The sequence below is a fragment of the Leuciscus leuciscus genome, assembly GCF_965113295.1.
Source record: "Leuciscus leuciscus genome assembly, chromosome: 2".
NCBI lineage: Eukaryota > Metazoa > Chordata > Actinopteri > Cypriniformes > Leuciscidae > Leuciscus > Leuciscus leuciscus.
In genome coordinates, this window is record NC_138726.1 from 51,482,346 (window position 1) to 51,501,334 (window position 18,989).

Genomic DNA, 18,989 nt, shown 5'->3' on the forward strand with positions numbered 1-18,989 from the left:
AAAAGTAAAAATCCTTTTCATTTGTGAAGGGAAATCATCCTGTACTTTCAGTAACCATTGTTTAGAAAGCCATTCACAAACACACTCTCCAACATGGAAACTTTCCCACAGTGCCAGCACTGTCATGAGAAGTCATGATTTGATTAAAACGGTTCCTCCTTCCAAAATAGGCTGGCTTCAGCAGAAGAGCCCTCTATGATCACGTGGCCCCTATATATTTCTAAGGGTTTTTCCTGCAACATGATTTTTTCATACTTATTTCAACGTTTTCCTCATTTAACTGAGAAGTGAAAGTGAAACAGATTGAGGCTCTGTTCATAGTAATATTGCCCTCACCGTCCACACAAACATCTGACTGAGCAACTTTAATCCGAAAGTGTGTTTTAGAAAAATGTGTTTTCTAAGAGCTAAGTTACTGAGTCATGAGTTTCTGTCAAATAAAAAACCACAGGTGAACCAAAGTCTTCCACCCACAGTGCTGTGAAAGACTATTCAGAGAAAATGAAAGAGTTGGGAAACTGGTAGGAAAATTAGTACATTTCTTTAATCTGCATTGCATCAGTGCATCCTTTTCTTTTTTCTTACCTCAAACTCATGCCGTTTCTCGTAAATAGGAATGATGAGTCTCGCAATGTGTGTTATGAGTTCAAACCTCTCAGCTTTCCATAGACCCTCAACACACACCTCCAACTGCTCAACCAGGACATCCTGTCACAGAAGTACAGCTGAAGTTTCACAAATGCCACTTGTTCATCAAACATATTCTTGACAGTCTTTTATGGGGTTAAAAATCACTATGATGCTAGCATGATCTGTCTGTCTGTTGTTGTTTTTTTGTTTGTTTTTTTCACTGATAAAACTCCCCCAGCGTTGTTTACCTCAGTGTAGTACACATCTTGCATCCCTACATCTTCTTTCATAGCTCCTTCTTCATCAATGTTCTGGGTGATTCTCTTAAAAGCTGCCAGTCCACTCGGGAACAGCTCTAAAACATTAAGATAGCAGAATGTGGGTCACTATACTGAGAAAAGATTAGCAAAAACTCTTTATATATATACAGTTACAACTAGTGCTGTCAAATCGCATCTACCATAAAAGTTTGTAAATATATATACACTGCTCAGCCAAAAAAAAAGTCACTGTTTGGAATTAAAAATGCAAATGCTTAAAGTCCCCCTGTAGTCAATAATTGTATCCCTTACAACTCATCTTTGATCACCTAAATTTTTTTTTTTTTTAAATAGCTTGGATGTAACTCTGCACCCTTGCTTCATTTAGTATACGCGGTTCTATGAATATGCTAATTGGCCCCACCTCCACTCACTCACACCAGCTCAGAGACTTGATTTGATTGGTTACAAGGTAGTTTGTGACGTCAAAAACGCCAGTGATTTTCAACCTAATTTTTGAGACTGTCTTTTTTTTTCACTTCAATTTCAAGGAGAAAATACTCAGCAATGGTGTTGACATGAATTCGAACATGGTTTGTCTTAGAGCATATTAAAAACACCACATAGACATATAAACAATATTAAAAGTTGTATTTTCACCACAGGGGGACTTTAAAAGTCTATGACTGGATCATTATTGCAGTGATTATTATGTTTCTAGAATGTTATATGTTTGGCAACAGCTCTTCTAACTCTAACTGATGGAGTGTGTAGCTTTTCATTTCTTAAACAACCATGTAGGAAGACACATCATAGTCATATTCCAGGATGACAATGCCAAGATTCATCAGGCTCAAATTGTGAAAGAATGGTTGGGAGGGAGCATGAAGAATCAGTATATCAGCATGAAGAAAGTGCACAAATACAGTTTGGGGCTAGTTTACATAAGCTAATGCAATATATTAAAGATTACTCATGGAGAAGCTGATTAGGATTACAAAATAACTGGATCACTGTTGCCAACACATGACTTCTGAGAAACAGACAGCAGTCTTTTCAACAATGCCATTTTTATCTCTGGTTTCTAGACATGCAAATTTGTGGAACCTGTGACATGTTTTTAGTTTTGCATTGGCACAAAACTCTGAATTGCTAGCAGTTAATGATACATATACTACTTAAAAAAACCTCACAAAACTTACTACATACTGTAATACTATGTTTAAAACATAAAAAGACAGGTTTACTATGCTATCCATAATAGCTCCACTATTCGTGATGCATTGTTTGAGACTTTGCATTTCCATTTGCATCGAGCACCACACATTTGGTCTAAGACAGTACAGTGTTTGTCCAAGCAGGAGCCTTATTTGCATGGGGAAAATAAGGGAAATCACATGAGCCACAGTTTATTGTTTTTGTGTTGTCCATTAATAATTAAAAAATTAGGTGGGAATGAACATAACATTGTAATATTAGGTCAGACATGCATTTTGATTTTAATTCAGCAATCAGTGTAAACTAAAGTTACGGCTGATTTTTTAGGACACAGTAATATAAGGAAGAATGAAGATGATCCAAACAACTGAGCATGAATCCTTTGTTGAAAGTAAAGAAACCTTTGCAAACTTACTTTTCCTGTTCAAATACTCTGCCACCAATGCAGCAACATGAACATTACACATAGCAGCCTGTGAAAATACAAGAGCGGATAAATATCAGAGAAAATAAGGTTCACAGAACTAAGAAAACAAATCTGATACATAATGAACAGAATTTAAGCTCATCAATCAGTAGGTTTCCGTCCACCTACTTTTATTTTGATCAAATAAAAATAAATGCTGGATAGGAACACCAAGATGCACACATACTGTAAAAATGAGCATTAAGGATTTTTGATGCGATAAGAAGACATGCACATAAACTAACATGCAAACACATTTACCTAATAAATCCCTAGATGCACAACAAAAGACTTTGCCTCAGCAGTGGATGTGATTGGATAACTGGACTAACCAGTGGACTAACAGCATCTCAAATGTTGGTTTGATCATTCTGAAATCTCTGAGCCAAAGTCTGTCATCAGAATGATTTGGTTTAATTCCCTCCCTGAAGCGTCTCACATGATTGTTCACAAACACCAGCATCCGAACGCAAGATAACATGACAGCGTTTACTGAGTTTCATCCGTGCGCTCTGAGACGCAAGTCATTTATGATAGAGGAAAAAAGAGCCACAGTTTCTTCCCCGATTGAAGCAACTTCCATTTATATAACAGATATTTTGTGCCAATTCTCTCAGGAAGTGACGATTGAGTTCTCTTGAACACATGGGATGGAAACGCTGATTTATTCGCAAATGTTTTATGCGATATTCCAATTTTGGATAGAAACATAGCTAACGTCAACTGAATTTACTATTCCATCCAGAAAGCAATAAATTGTGTTCAGTACAATATTAGGTCTATAAAGCACGCTTTCTATGTCGTAAATATTTATTGAAGAACATATACGTTGCATTTATATGTTTTAGGCCATCTACTGCAGAAGGCACTACTGTTTCATTATCTTTTCCATTCTTGGATGTATTCCCTGTATGTGACCAAAATAGAAATATAAGAGACCATGGCCAGGAAGTGACCTTTAATACAGTCCAGTTCCTGTTTTTCATTTCGTGGGGGATATATTTATCTGAAGAATCAAACACTACTGCTAACCTAAACATACCAGAAGAGTACATGATAGATTAAGCAAATTTGTTACATAATTCATGACACAAGTAAACAGCACTGAAAGTCTCTTGTGAACTATTGTTAAAAGACTGAGGCTTGATCGGTGTTCAGACAGGCAGAGGGAGTGACAGGTGCTATTACAGGTGCTCATGATTGTTTAAAGGTTGTTCAGTAAAAATCTGAACGTTATACCACCGGGAGGTGGTTTCCAGAGGACGGCCCGTCATTAATTGCTGCCATTAAATATAACTGATCTGTAGTTTTTGCTTAAAGAATTCCCCACACAGGGGTTCCAATTAGGGTTGGGTATCGAGAACCGGTTCCATTTTAGAACCGGTAACAAATTTCCAAAAAACGGGTATTCGATAAGACGCACGCATTACGATTCCTCTTATCGATTCCTGACTATCCGTTATTTCAAATGTAGGCGCGCGGCAAGCACGTTCATAATAGAAGCGACATGGGCCGTGGGCGCGACGAGCATGCGGTGCGTGGCGCTCGTTTTTGCAGGCGCGCCTATGCCTCGGCGAGATGAAAACATCTCAACTTTTCAGAATGGCGCAAGAGGTGCGCAGGTCAAGTGACAAAAAACAACCGACCTTTCTGTAACATCAAAAGCTCGGCTGAACAGCTGATCATAGCTGAACAGGGCGGGTTTTTATTTCTCATCTCCATAAATATATCTAGTAGCCTAGTATATGGTTGGTTGCATAGCAACGACAGACGCCACGGGAGCGCAAGCGCTTGTGGAAAGAAGGAGACGGCCGTGCTTTTCCATGCATTTTTAGACGCGATATGTGAACGGTCTCTAATTCAGGAATCTATGTGGCTTAAAATCATTTTTGTTTAGTTTAAAATGGAGATCACGATTACATACATCAGACAACTACTCAGAATAACATGTTTAGTATAATAGTGTAATAAAAAAAATAAAAAAAATAGTTTGAATAATTAATTCAAACACTAATTAATTCAGTGTCTCATAAATACTTGTTTAATGAATGAATGATTCGCCGTTTTTGAACGAATCTCTCGAGTCTTCTTCAATAAATAATTCAATAAAAAAAAAAAACAGTCGATTTTTGCCACCTACTGCTGGAGTAATAATGTAATCAACACCTTTATATGAAGAGACTCCTTTCACTTTAGCCATTTTATTGGTTATTGCTTAAAATTGGCAAGAATAAAAGGTAGAAATATTTATTCTTCAATTATTTGCCCTTTTTTCTCCCTCCAAAAAATATTGGAATCGGAAACAAGAATCGATAAGAACCGGATTCGATAAGCAGAATCGGAATCGGAATCGCTAAAAATGAAACGATACCCAACCCTAGTTCCAACACAAAAATGGGGAACGGTGAAATACTTGATACAAGCTTTATCTGTTTATTTATTCTTTATCTCTACTCTCACTGTCCAGCTATATTGGGTGCAGACAGTTTTGGTCGGCAATACACAGTTTTGGTGAACTGATGCAAATGTATTGCTAATCAAATTTAACACTGAATGGAACAATGGATGACATTATTTTAAACATCTGAAAAACAAATATTGTGTGCATTTCCTCAGAAATGTTCATTGTAAAGCAGGTGTGTGGTTAAGGGTGTGGTTAGGTTAAAAATGGGCTTGATGACAACATCATTGACATTAGTCATTTTACATTTACATTTAGTCATTTAGCAGACGCCTTTCTCCAAAGCGAACATATGACATTTCATGCTAATTTCATCCATGTACAACGTGTTGAAGCCAAAACAAGATCAACACGTACAAAGAATCTTTCCAATGCACCTGTACCAACAAAACAACTTACCTCAGAATAGTCCCCGTTCTTACTGTGTGCTCGTGCCATGCTGTCCAGCCAGGTCCGCCTGAGCTCTGGAGTGCTGGCGTACGATCGGGCGAGACTGTACTGCAGGTCAAGCAGCATTTCCGGGTCTTTTTCGTGCTCACGCATCTGAGCGGTGGCCATTAAAACCGTACGAATTCTCATCGTCAGACCCTTCACTTCAGATGGAAACGTTGTGGTCTGGGGAGACATATAGATTTCATGTTATAAAAACAGAGATAATAAACTGATTATTACTGTAGGTGTTATGGCATGTTCACAAGTCATATGACTCACAGCTTTCACAAGAATGCCATGCAGACTGTGCTTTTAATAAAGCTGAATGTGGTATGCAGGGTGCGACTGGAGCGAGGCCTGTGGCACATAACCTGCGTCCCACATCGGCCTCGCTCCATTCCCACAGCTCTCGGCTTCGCCCTGCATACCACATTCACTTTTTTTGTTAAATGCATGCGTCACACCGGTCTCGAGTCTCACGGAGGAGCTCTGAAAGGATAAAAGGAGGAGTGATGACACTGCAAGATGAGAGAGGACCAGGCCTGTGACGTTGTTGTTGTTGCGTTTTATTATGTTTATATGCGTCAGTTTTCCGTGTTGGGCTGCCGCTTTACTTTAAAAAAAAAAGGTTTACGTTGAACGTTCGCTGGTTCCAGCCTCCTTCCCTGAACTATGAACACGGTTACACTGAACTTTCGAAAACGGTCTCCGATTTAGTACACAATTCGAAGCGGAATTATCACAACCAAGCAAACCTCGCTGTCAATAAAACGTATCATTTCAGAGAAAAAATTTACAAAAGCAGATGATATGTCTATTTACTGCTGTTTGACAGACGAGGCTTAAGTCTAGTCCCAGACTAAAATGCATGTTTGAGCTGGTTTAACTGAAAACAACTTGCACTGACTAATCTTAAAATATGTCTCAGGATGCACACTGGTAATGTTTTGTTTCTAAGGCACATTTATAAAAGCTATTTAAATGTCCTAGTTAAACTAAGGCCTAATCCTGGCTTAATCTAAGCCCTGTTTGTGAAACCAGGCCTTTATCTTTTGGAATAATTAAAGTAATTTGTTTGATTAACTCCATTTTTTCATTTAAATGTGTGTAAATTTACAGTATTCTCTTTACTTCATCATTTTGATTACACAAGTAAAAGAGGAAGTACTGTACGTACAGTCTGTCAGTATGCAGGCGGCATGCACATTTATGTTGTTTATTTTTTATGTATACAGATAAAGATTGCAAGATTTATACATCAGGCCCCTGATGTTCTGGACAGCGCAAATGTTTCTCTGGTTACATGTTTAAATTAAATTATGAAGAATGATGGACTGGTATGGAGCCCTTAAACGGACATGGTGGTGGAAAAAATAGGAGATAGGAGGGGAAAGAAATATTTCAATGCTTTTGAGTAATCTAAAGTTTTGTGTTGCCCCCAAGAAACTTTGCATTTGTAAAGTATATAATTTCTCCTCCCATCCGTAGACTGGAGATGCTTTGATTTCAGACAGTGGCTTTCAAAAAGTGGTGAAGCACATGTAAGCGGCCCCTAAATGGAAATTATTTATGAGGTAGTTTGACAAGTGACAGCAGATTCCAGCTAGCAAACTCTACTGCACCTTCATGACTTTATCACTGTTGGCAAAGTTGTTGATGATGGACAGTGAATCCTGGAAACGTGAGCTGCCGGTTAACGCCACATCAGCGATAAGCTGGCTCACAGCGATGATGATCTAACGGTCAGAAAGGAAACAGACAAAATATTAATGTATATATATCTGAAATATATTAGGTATTCACAGAGTGAAAGTGTAAAAAAAAAATTCAGTTTTAAAAATAGGTCTAAAGCATTGTAAATTCATTGTGAATGCAAAATATACTAACAAATGAGAACCTGTTTTCATTTATAATGAGGATACAATTGAAATGTATAGAATAAATAAAAAAAGTTAAGTTATTGCTTTGCATTGAGTATAAATGGTGCAGATTCCTTAAGACATGAGAAAGTGCAACTGAGCTGAAGAAAACATCAAGTGAATGTGGCTTGACCTGTCTCACTGGAACCATGAGCTTAAAGGATTAGTTCACTTCAGAATTCAAATTTCCTGATAATTTACTCACTCCCACGTCATCCAAGATATTCATGTCTTTCTTTCTTCAGTCAAAAAGAAATTAAGGTTTTTGAGGAAAACATTCCAGGATTTTTCTCCAAATAGTGGACTCCAATGGGGTCCAACGGGTTGAAGGTCCAAATTGCAGTTTCAGTGCAGCTTCAAACGGCTCTAAGCCAACTCTCGAGCCAAACCTTCGGTCATTTATACTTATACTCACATATACAGTACCTTTTAACCACAAATGCTCATCTTGAACTAGCACTGCGATACGCCACACATTAGTCACATGTGTTCCGGGTAGGGCGAAAAACGTCAAAATCGTCCGACATCGTTGTTTTACCTTTTTTTTTTTTTGTAAATGGCTTGTAAACACTAGGTCGGTACTTACGCCTTACATGTGACCTTTCAACGTGATTACGTAATGCGTGGCGCATCGCAGAGCTAGTGCAAGACGAGCATTTGTGGTTAAAAGTAAATAAATGTTTGTTTATTTTTTTTAAATGACCGATCGTTTCGCTAGATAAGACCCTTATTACTCGGCTGGGATAGTGTAGATCCTTTGAAGCTTCACTGAAACTGCAATTTGGACCTTCAACCCGTTGGACCCCATTGGAGTCCACTATATGGAGAAAAATCCTGGAATGTTTTCCTCAAAAACCTTAATTTCTTTCTGACTGAAGAAAGAAAGACATGAACATCCTGGATGACGTGGGGGTGAGTAAATTATCAGGAAATTTGACTTCTGAAGTGAACTAATCCTTTAAGTCCTTGTGCAAACCTTTTATGCTTTTTGATAAGAGCACATTACAAGACAGTGAGACACTCAAGTAATTTTAGGTACACAGAAATGTTTCATGACGCATCGTATCTAAGCGTGTGACACATCAGATGGAGAATTCTTTTAATTTCCAAATCAACACACACACACACACACACACACACACACACACACACACACACACACACACACACACACATTGGGTTTCCATGTTTTATGTGGACTTGTAAGCTAGCAAGTAAGCTTGCCTACTCTTCTGCTACACTCTCAGAAGTATGTACTTTTTCTTCACAAGAGTATACAAATGAATTTTAATGTTAATGCGACTATAAAAAATGAATGTGTGATATATATACATATATATATACACACACACACACACACACAGGGCTTGACATTAACACCGTAACGCTGTCACTCCTACTAGCCACTTTGGTGGGTTGAATTTTTCAATTGTAGTCTTTTAAAAAGGCATCTGAAATAATAAACTAAGTGGCACTGTAGTGTTGTCAAAAATATTGATTTTTCAATACATATCGATACTGAAATATCTGAAACGCTTAAAGGGATACTCCACTTTTTTTGGAAATAGGCTCATTTTACAGCTCCCCCAGAGTTAAACAGTTGAGTTTTACCGTTTTTGAATCCATTCAGCCGATCTCCGGGTCTGGCGGTACCACTTTCAGGCGCTGCGTCATATCATTACGCCTGCTGGACTCATGGTACGGCAGCAAAGTTTCTTGATTATTACGCAGGAATGAGAGTATAGTTCCTAGCCATATCAGCCTAGAAAATCGCAACTTTTCATTTTCCGTCGGTCTTAGTACACGATGCAACTACAGAAGAGTCAAGTTTTAAATAGGAAAAATATCGAAACTCTTTGGTCATTTTTTTGAGAGAGATGCTAATGGTCATGTCCGATTCAATGATCTATGCTAAGCTATGCTAAAAGTGGCACCGCCAGACCCGGAGATCGGCTGAATGGATTTGAAAACGGTAAAACTCAACTGTTTAACTCTGGGGGAGTTGTAAAATGAGCCTATTTCCCAAAAAAAGTGATACACGATACCAGTTGCCTTTTCTTTCTCTCTCTCATCTCTCCGACAGCGAGTGACACACAAACCCGCCTCTCCTCACTCACTCCTTTCATTTGCTCCGGATGAATACTGTTGGTGTTACAGGGCTTGAATTTCGGCATGGGATTGCACTTATTGCACATATTTTTACTCATTCCTGCAGATTTTGTGTCCACACCCAAAGTACGTGCACATAAAGCCGCCTCTCAGTACTAAATTGAGTTATTTTTCGCTACTTAAACTCACTTCACTTAAACAGTCAAATACACGAGTATTCACGTAAACAGTCAGTAATGTTCTAAGTGAAAGTAAACAGCTGAGAAAGAAAAAGCAGGTCTTAAAGTGACAGCAGCCTAAAATACATTCTGCCAAATTATGAGATAATATTAAAAATATCTATATGGCAGTTTTTCCCCATGGTATCGATGTCAAAATTGTGGCCAGTGAAAATGCTGAGAGGCAAGTAACTTTTGAAATACACTAGCCACAGTGACTGGTGAGTATTTATTTTGATGTCAAACCCTGTATATAAGATATAAATTATAATAATTTACATGAATAAAATATCCTTATAAAATGTACATTTTAATATATGTACTGTATCATATATGGATATAAAGTGAAGTACAGTACACTTATGTCAGAGACAATCACCTTGAAGCAGCCTAGAGTTAAATGGACCATAACATGCATTCAAAAAAGTGTTTCACTTAAAATGTTGGTAAAGTTTTTGCAGCAAAAACAGTTAATAAGATATGATCTAAAAACCGCCCTTTGAAGTGTCTTACTCAAGGAGCCAGTGGTGCAAGCTCATGATTCACCCTTTCAAACGTGCAACCATGCAGTAACCACTCCATATTTTATGCATTAGGTTACAGGACTCAAATAAACTCCCCCACATCCAAATGCTCATTTACCGCAAAGTATTGTGTAAGAGTAGGCCATTTACAGAAAAGGAAACAATGAAGTGAAAATTTGTGCTGACATACAGTAAAGATGGGATTTGTAACGTCCAAAATGAACAAAGATCAGAATGGTGCGAATTGTCATGAGATTTGCCAGAAATTGTCATTATATACCTGTAAGTGCATGCGCAGGAAGCTTTTCCTCTTGGTGTAATCAAAATTGTTCCTCATGAGCAGGTAAAGAAGTGCAGACGCCTCCCCACGTAGGACACTTAATTTAGACATACAGCACTTCAAGACTTCGTAACACAGCGAACCGCACAGCGTTACACGGCCCTTGAAAAGGGGAACCTGGAACTAAATATATATAATCGAGACACAAACACATCAATGTTCAAGTAGGCAAAATCTGCAACATCTTGAAAACATCTCATGTTGTTGCATTTAAAGATTGTGGTCATTAATTAAAACTTCATTCAAGATTATTCAAAGGCACCAAACCTGCATGCTAAAAAAATATATATATATTTGTAAAACACCAGCACTTGGGTTTGGATTGTCATGAGGATGAGTAAATAATCGTTTTCTGAGTAAACTAAAGAAATATATTGATCTCACCTTCATGATAAAGGCTCGCAAAGAGGCAAAGATGTGTTTGATTGCTGCTTCTGATTGTCCGACTTTCAGTAAAGTGAGGTACGTGTCAAAGACCTTCGTCATCAGAGCATTGTGACCTTCATTGTCCAGCAGCTGATTCTGTCAGAGTCCAGTAATCACATTATCAGTTTATGGAAGAATCAAATTATTTACAACTGACCCTTTAGCTTCATTACGAACTCTAGAAGACAGATCTAAGTAAAAAAAAACCCTGGTGATTACCTTGAAGCTCTGAGTGAAGAGTGAGAGGACGTCCAGCACGGTTAGGCAGGCTTCTGTCGACATATTCCCCTCAAGCAAAGACTGGTGGTTGGTCTCTGCTTCTGTGGGACCTCCAGCTGAAATACAAGACTCCACAATTACACATTCATCTTAAGATCAGGGATGCAAACACATGCATGGTCAAAAAAGAGAGAGGTTATCGAAGCGCTCGCCCCGCGGGAAATATCCAGACACTTACATAATTGTGATGAATTTAATCCTTTGTAAGTTATCATTTTGCAGTGTAAGATTACAGTTAACACCTTTAAATATTACATAAATGTATTATGTATTTTTATGAAACTTAGTGAGTGTATAAATCAGCAGCAAAAAGTAATTCTTGAGAAAATCTGCACAGTAATTTTATCAAATCTAAACATGTTAATAAAACAAATTACTATTAGTACTCTTATAAAATTCAATCAGGCAATCATACATTTCACAATTTTATATTTATATATGAATGTCAAGAATTCAGAAGTGTATATATTTATATAGCCTACACTACACTACACAGAAATAATATACAATTAAATTATACTTATTTTAAATGTATTGTGCAGGCTAGGTATAAAAAATATAGGCTTTTAATAATCTTTCAGTGCGCAAAACCATGATAATATGAAACGCTGGTTTCGAAACGAATGCGCATCGCGGGTGCAGAATGATGTGCTCAAAGCAACATGGAGTCACAGTGTGCAGCGCTGCACAAGTGCGCATTTAAAAGCTCACATTATAATGTGAATATATCATATTGGAGAGTTTTACCGTGCATCCTGCTGTAACCGGACGCGCGCTGTTTGAATACTGAATGGAGAATGATTGACAGCCGCAGATGAGGGAAAACGAGTTTCCGTAAACTTTCATTTAATGATGTAAATAGACTTCTGTCCCTCACATTAAGCTATGGAATGACTTCAGATGACTTTGTGAAATTATAATCAGACGCTCTCAGACCCAAGTCACCCAAACTGACGTGAAAAAAGCGTGAGGCGCCGAAAAGCGCGCTGTTTGCATCCCTGTAAGATGCAGAATGAAAACACCTGGCTTCACTTACAGTACATGTTTTATAAAAAAAATTCTGTAGTTTTATTTTTTATTTTGTACTCATAAGACTAAATTCAAGAAAATAAAGAAATATGAATTACGTGATCCCTAAAGGGACATGGTGATGGAAAAAATATGAGATGGCAGGGAAAAAAATGAGAAATGAGGTGATGTGCAATGTATATTATGAGAAAATTAAAGTATGCATGTTAACCTATTGTAGGAGACCTGTAAATCTAAAGGAGGAACCTTTAAAATAGCATAATGGGGCACTTTAAGCAGCCAAAACGTTTGCAACATTGATAATAAGAAATTATTTTTGAGCAGCAAAATCAGCATATAAGAATCATGCCTGAAGGATCATGTGACACTGAAGACTAAAATAGAGAAGTAATTTTAAATTGTAATAATATTCCACAATATTACGGTTTCTACTTTTTTTGGATCAAACAAACTGGTGTGCTTATAAGCCTTTATTCAAAAACACTGAAAAATTACTGACCCCAAACTTTAGTGTATATCAGGCATTAATCAAAATCAAAATTGCATGATTATAGACAACAGAGACTTGGAATTTTAAAGTAAAGCTTCATGGTTAATTAAGCTATTATATTACATAATATTATATTATGTTAAATTAGATAAAGTTGTCAAGTTTTATCATGTCCACTGCATTATAGTATGTTTTATTTTGTTACGTTACATTTCAGAATATAGCATAATAGAGCATTGCAGGAGCAGGAAAGCCTGAAAATCCTATATCATAATGCAGTGTTTCACAGACTGAAGGTTATAAAACAACAGGAGTAGACAGATGTTTACCCATGTTCAGGGTTAATGAGGTGTCCATAGTGCTGAACTGCTGCAGCTTTGCTTGCATGAAGCTTCCTCGACCACGCAGAACCGGCATTGTCTGGGACTTTCTGTCAGACGAGAAGAGTTTCGACACCCAGGGTTCCTGACTCCTAAACAACACACACAAACAAAGACGTATTGTTCGCAACAATGCTAATCTTGATGCCACTGCTTATTTTGAAAACACAGGACCCATTCAATGAAATGTAAAGATCTGGCTTTGATGACACGATAGCAGGCAACACAATATCACAGTTGTGGCTCATGTAAATATGAGTGATATGAATGTGGTTAACTCTTAAATTGGAAACATGTTTTTTGTTGTTGAGTCCTGATCAAGCATACCGGCTAATGCTTCTCTTGCCAACATAGCGGAACTGGACTATGCAGATCCTGCAATCAGAGAAGACAGAAAATGAGTCTATTATGTGATAGAAAGCCATATAAACACAAAGAGACAAGGTAACATATTTGAAGGTCATGATTTACTTTCTAGCAACATACCTTTATATTCTCAAACTATTTTTAAGGCCAGAAACCCAGAATAAGAACATCCTGCAAGTATGAAGCTGCTTCCAGCTACACTTTCCAAATAGTGTCAGAGCACAATTCACAAAGCAACACAATTCTCAGTAGCTATTTTTCCATCCACTTATTTTTATGAGCGTTTTGGTATATCGCATTTAAAAAAAACGAATAAATTCCAAATATGTGCATAGAAAAAACGTATGCACTCAATTGAGTCGGATTAATTTAATCTGATAAGAAAACATGCACATAAACTACGGTGGAAAGGCAAGTAATTTATAATATACAACAATTCTATATACGATGGCTTCTCCTAGTGCAGCAACTTCCATTTTTCTCATTGATATTTAACATGTGGAAAGTGACGATTTTGTTCTCTTCGGCTCACTGGATGGAAACAGTGCAAATGTTTTATGCGATATTCCCATTTTGCGCATAAGTTAAATTCTCAACTTTGGATGGAAACACAGCTAATGTCACAACAAGGGGCCCTAAAGTGGGAATTGGTGTAAACTGACGTATGCACTTCTTATAACTTCAGCGCCTAATTGTGCATTCAAGTCACGTCAGAAGGATCATATTAACATGTTGAATGCACATGAACGGCGCCACATAGTTGTAAGTACAAGTAGAAAGCTGGGGATTTTCTTTGAGGAACATGGCGGAATACCACAATACTTAAAGGTATTTAGCAGTGAAATATTAACCAGCACACATGATTTCTGAAGGATCATGTGACACTGAAGACTGGAGTAATGATGCTGAAAATTCAGCTTTGATCACAGGAATAAATTACATTTTAAAATATATGAAAATAGAAAAAGGACATTTTAAATTGTAATAACTTGTCACAATTTGACTGTGTTTTTGATCAAATAAATGAAGCCTGGTTGAACGTAAGAGACTTCTTTAAAAAAAAAAAAAAAATCGAACCGACTTATCTTGTATGATTTACCATCTGATTGTGCCACACAAGATTGAGATACACATGAATGACAAGATCAACAAGGACAACGCCTTGTGGGAAAGTTGGTGTCACTCACTCGAGCAGACTGAGGAAGTTCATGATGTCTTGTGGATTGACTTTCGCCCAGTAGGCCACCAGAGTGTCTAAAGGATGACATTGAGTAAGACAGAAACAAAAGCATTAATGAAACATAGCTCAACTCTTCTTCCTATTAAGACATGTGCCTGTACATGGTAATACGATACATCACGATAATGAACATGCATATAAATGTAATTTATATAGATCAGTGACTACAGCATGCCCTAGATATTGTTTGAAAATGTTTTGATTCTTTATTTACACTTCACATTAAGGCTCCATTCGTTAACATCAGTTAATTCATTAGTTAACATAAACTGACAATGAAAAATACTTCTAAAGCATTTATTAATCTCCGTTCATTTTAACATTTAATAACACATTTTTAAAATCATAAGTTGTAACTGTATTATTTAATGGACCATGAACATTAAGAGTTATATAGTTACTAACATGAACTAAGAGTAACTAATGTTAACAAAGAATAGTAGCTTCTGTAACAAATGTAGCTATTTAACAAGTCAGTTAATGCATTACCAAAGTTAACTAATGAGAACTTATTGTAAAGTAATACCTATTGTTCTTGATAATTATTTTGCACTTTAATCTGTTTGAAACTTTTGTTTACTTTATAAATTTTTGTGTATTGCTTTATTGTATTTAAATGTTCAGTTCTTTTCGTTATAAGAAAAAAAGTTATTAAACCTGTTATAGTGACAACACTTTTTTAACTTGTTTCAGTATTGTGATAATACCGTATACCGTATTTGATACCATCACATGCCGTCTTCCTATTACAGTGACATTCCCAAGAGTTTCAGGAAACCCAGACCACGGATCCACAAGGTTCCCATGCTCTTAGAGCAATGATTACTGGGATGGATTTTTGAGTGCACTTTTTTTTTTTTTATAGGTTTTAATGAATAATATATGTACTAGTACACTAATGTCTCCAATAAGAACCTCAAAAAAAAAAAGAAGAAAAAAAAAAGAAGTGATGGTCACTTATTTTACTCTAAACAGGAACTCACAATATCTAGCCGATGTTATGAGTGCTATTTTAAAGCAGAGAAATACTATAAAAACAGATTCAATAGAAATCTATGTGTTTTCTCCCGTTAAATCACAATTCCAGGTGATTTATTTACTTACTTATCTTTTATTTTTTATTTTTTTTATTATTATCTATTTTTATTATTGCTGTATCTTCATGATATATGCACCTTATACCTTGAATATGCACACTACTGCAATGTATCTGTTTGTTGTCTTTGAGGATAGTGTATGATGTATTTGAACTGTAAGCTATGTGTTCATGATAAACTGATAAACCCTGGATTAAGAGTTATTTGCACCCACGAAGCTCCAACGGATACTCAACAGATTTCCATACAATTTAAACACCTGTCATTTAAAGATCAACAACAGCTGCCGCCCACAGCTCAAGTGTTACATTTGGGCACAACAGCAGTCTGCCCCGTTGAAGTCAAGTGAAATTAACTTGTATGACGCTTTTAGTTTTTTTAAACACATTCCCCCAGTTTCACAGACAAGGCTTAAGTCTAGTCCCAGACTAAAATGCATGTTTGAGCTGTTTTGAGACTATAATCTTGACTATAATGGTGGTGTTTTATGATGATAGCAAAAAGGCTGGATGATATGATGATAACAAAAGTGTGCTTACCATCCGACAAGGTTCTTACAATGTTTAGGTAACACAGAAGCAGCCCTCTGATCTCATACTGCCCCAAACGTCCAGCGGCGGGTACAGTGCTCATAGTGGAGCCGCGCCTGTTTAACTGAGCAGATGGGGGGGGGGGGGGGGGGGGGGAATTAAAAATAATGCATGATAAGGGTCATGTGAATAAGGTAACCTGTAGTGTTGGGGTAACATGTTACGCACATTTTTTTTTTTTCAGAATTCTTTGATGAATAGAAAGTTCAAAAGAAAATAGAAATCTTTTGTAATATAATAAATATCTTTACTGTCAATTTCATGCATTCTTGCTGAGTAAAAGTATTTATTTATTTATTTTTCTTACTTTTGAACAGTAGTGTATCTGTAAAAAAGTAAGGAAACCTTAACCTACTGTGTTTCCACAAAAAGTAACAAATCTAACCTAATTTGTGAGTTTGACTTTTAAAATTAACATTCCCCAACACTGGACATCTGTAGTGAAATCTGCTTCTGTTTCACCTCATTGATGTCTGGAGTGCCAGGATCTCCATACATAGAGTTTCTGGACTCCCCTTTCCTGCTGTGTCCATTCTGGGCGATGACACCGGCTGTGAAACACAAATGCACACTGTGTGTTTGTCTGTTTACTTGTAACTTCTGCTGCCAAAAGACTTTGATACTTACTAGGTTCCTTATCAACGATAGAGCTGCTTCTGCGGCTGTCCACTGACAAATCATCCCGGTACTAAAGGAGCATGGGAAAACAGGAAGTGCTTATCCAACTCCGGATCAAAAACTTGCAAGGTTAACATTTACACTAGGACATGGAATTTAAATGTAGCACTCGCATGTCTCGAGTTATACAACAGTGTAAAAGTAAACCCAATCGGTAAATACTGAAGCAACGCACACAGACACACAATCAACACACACTGCCGACAAGAAAAATAACTGATCCATCTATAAACTCGAAGACGGCACATATATTTTATTTGATTGAATCAGATTATACTTCGAACTCTAAAGCTATAAATAACAATATGCAAAATATCCATTTCGAAAGCATCATCGAAAGATATTTCAGAGTCGAATGAAAGTTGATTTCCACTCTACAGTCAGAGTTGTAGGTGGAAGTTGCTATTAACATTTATTTATGTTTCTGTTAAGATTCAAACGAAATATCAACTAAAGCCTGTTAATCATTTTCAAATACCGCTGATTTGTCTTATCTTTTTGGACTGACATTTGTAAACAGTTTCAATCCATTAAGCAATGCAATTTTTTTCCATAAATATTTCATATTGATTGCAGAGAACAGATGAAGACTGAGTCATTGTTGATCCCAGATAAGCGAGAAATGGGCGTTTACCATGAGGCTGAGGCCATTTCTGCAGAGTTGCCTTGGGCTGTTCATCTGGCTCATGTTCTGGTAGAGCAGCTCAAACAATGGCAGGTACAGTAGACAGATGCGGGCCTGTTGGTTCTGTCATGAGGTCAATGGTAAATGAATGATTATAACACATAGTAGCAGAAACAATGGAAGGCATTGTAAGTCACTTGCCAATAATGTTACTTTGTGTGTGCCCTGCAGCTTTCAAAAGAACAACATCTACTTTTCAAAAGTTTCCATAATTTTAATAATGCAGGAACAATCTATTTTGACAATAATATGGCTACATTACACAATAATAGAAAAATGCGAGTTCAAACCTGACAATTCTCTAAAGAGTTTAGCATGGTAATGGATATGACAATGACAATGTATTTGGTTTTGGCGGAATAGATCTGCTACTCTGCTGCTGCTGTTGATTATTGCTGCTGCTGCTTTAATTGGTGATATTGCTGCTGCTGTTGATTATTGCTGCTGCTGCTTTAATTGCTGATTTCGCTGCTGCTGTTGATTATTGCTGCTGCTGCTTTAATTGCTGATTTCGCTGCTGCTGTTGATTATTGCTGCTGCTGCTTTAATTGGTGATATTGCTGCTGCTGTTGATTATTGCTGCTGCTGCTTTAATTGCTGATTTCGCTGCTGCTGTTGATTATTGCTGCTGCTTTAATTGCTGATTTCGCTGCTGCTGTTGATTATTGCTGCTGCTGCTTTAATTGCTGATTTCGCTGCTGCTGTTGATTATTGCTGCTGCTGCTTTAATTGCTGATTTCGCTGCTGCTGTTGATTATTGCTGCTGCTGCTTTAATTGGTGATATTGCTGCTGCTGTTGATTATTGCTGCTGCTGCTTTAATTGCTGATTTCGCTGCTGCTGTTGATTATTGCTGCTGCTGCTTTAATTGGTGATATTGCTGCTGCTGTTGATTATTGCTGCTGCTGCTTTAATTGCTGATTTCGCTGCTGCTGTTGATTATTGCTGCTGCTGCTTTAATTGCTGATTTCGCTGCTGCTGTTGATTATTGCTGCTGCTGCTTTAATTGGTGATATTGCTGCTGCTGTTGATTATTGCTGCTGCTGCTTTAATCGGTGATATTGCTGCTGCTGTTGATTATTGCTGCTGCTGCTTTAATTGGTGATATTGCTGCTGCTGTTGATTATTGCTGCTGCTGCTGCTGGTGCAGTTA

General features: G+C 37.2%; 1 protein-coding gene and 1 long non-coding RNA gene across 5 annotated transcripts in view; one reads left to right on the top strand and one right to left on the bottom strand.

Annotated features, from left to right (window-relative positions):
- Window positions 1-18,989, bottom strand: part of dock11 (dedicator of cytokinesis 11) — a 107,783-nt gene that overhangs the window by 18,987 nt on the left and 69,807 nt on the right. For all 4 annotated transcript variants that reach the window (XM_082155474.1, XM_082155472.1, XM_082155473.1 and 1 more), the window contains 15 exons: window positions 17,787-17,900; window positions 17,102-17,162; window positions 16,937-17,025; window positions 16,424-16,538; window positions 14,735-14,801; window positions 13,509-13,556; window positions 13,131-13,273; window positions 11,223-11,338; window positions 10,962-11,099; window positions 10,518-10,700; window positions 7,090-7,203; window positions 5,435-5,650; window positions 2,524-2,581; window positions 879-985; window positions 586-708 (listed from right to left, as the gene is read on the bottom strand). In XM_082155474.1, the coding sequence (XP_082011600.1) occupies window positions 586-708; window positions 879-985; window positions 2,524-2,581; window positions 5,435-5,650; window positions 7,090-7,203; window positions 10,518-10,700; window positions 10,962-11,099; window positions 11,223-11,338; window positions 13,131-13,273; window positions 13,509-13,556; window positions 14,735-14,801; window positions 16,424-16,538; window positions 16,937-17,025; window positions 17,102-17,162; window positions 17,787-17,900 (1,692 nt within the window). The remainder of the gene's footprint in view (window positions 1-585; window positions 709-878; window positions 986-2,523; window positions 2,582-5,434; window positions 5,651-7,089; window positions 7,204-10,517; window positions 10,701-10,961; window positions 11,100-11,222; window positions 11,339-13,130; window positions 13,274-13,508; window positions 13,557-14,734; window positions 14,802-16,423; window positions 16,539-16,936; window positions 17,026-17,101; window positions 17,163-17,786; window positions 17,901-18,989) is intronic.
- LOC309487957 lies at window positions 992-2,128 on the top strand. Its single transcript, XR_014201953.1, has 2 exons — window positions 992-1,741; window positions 1,787-2,128. It is a non-coding gene; the product is annotated as an uncharacterized lncRNA (long non-coding RNA).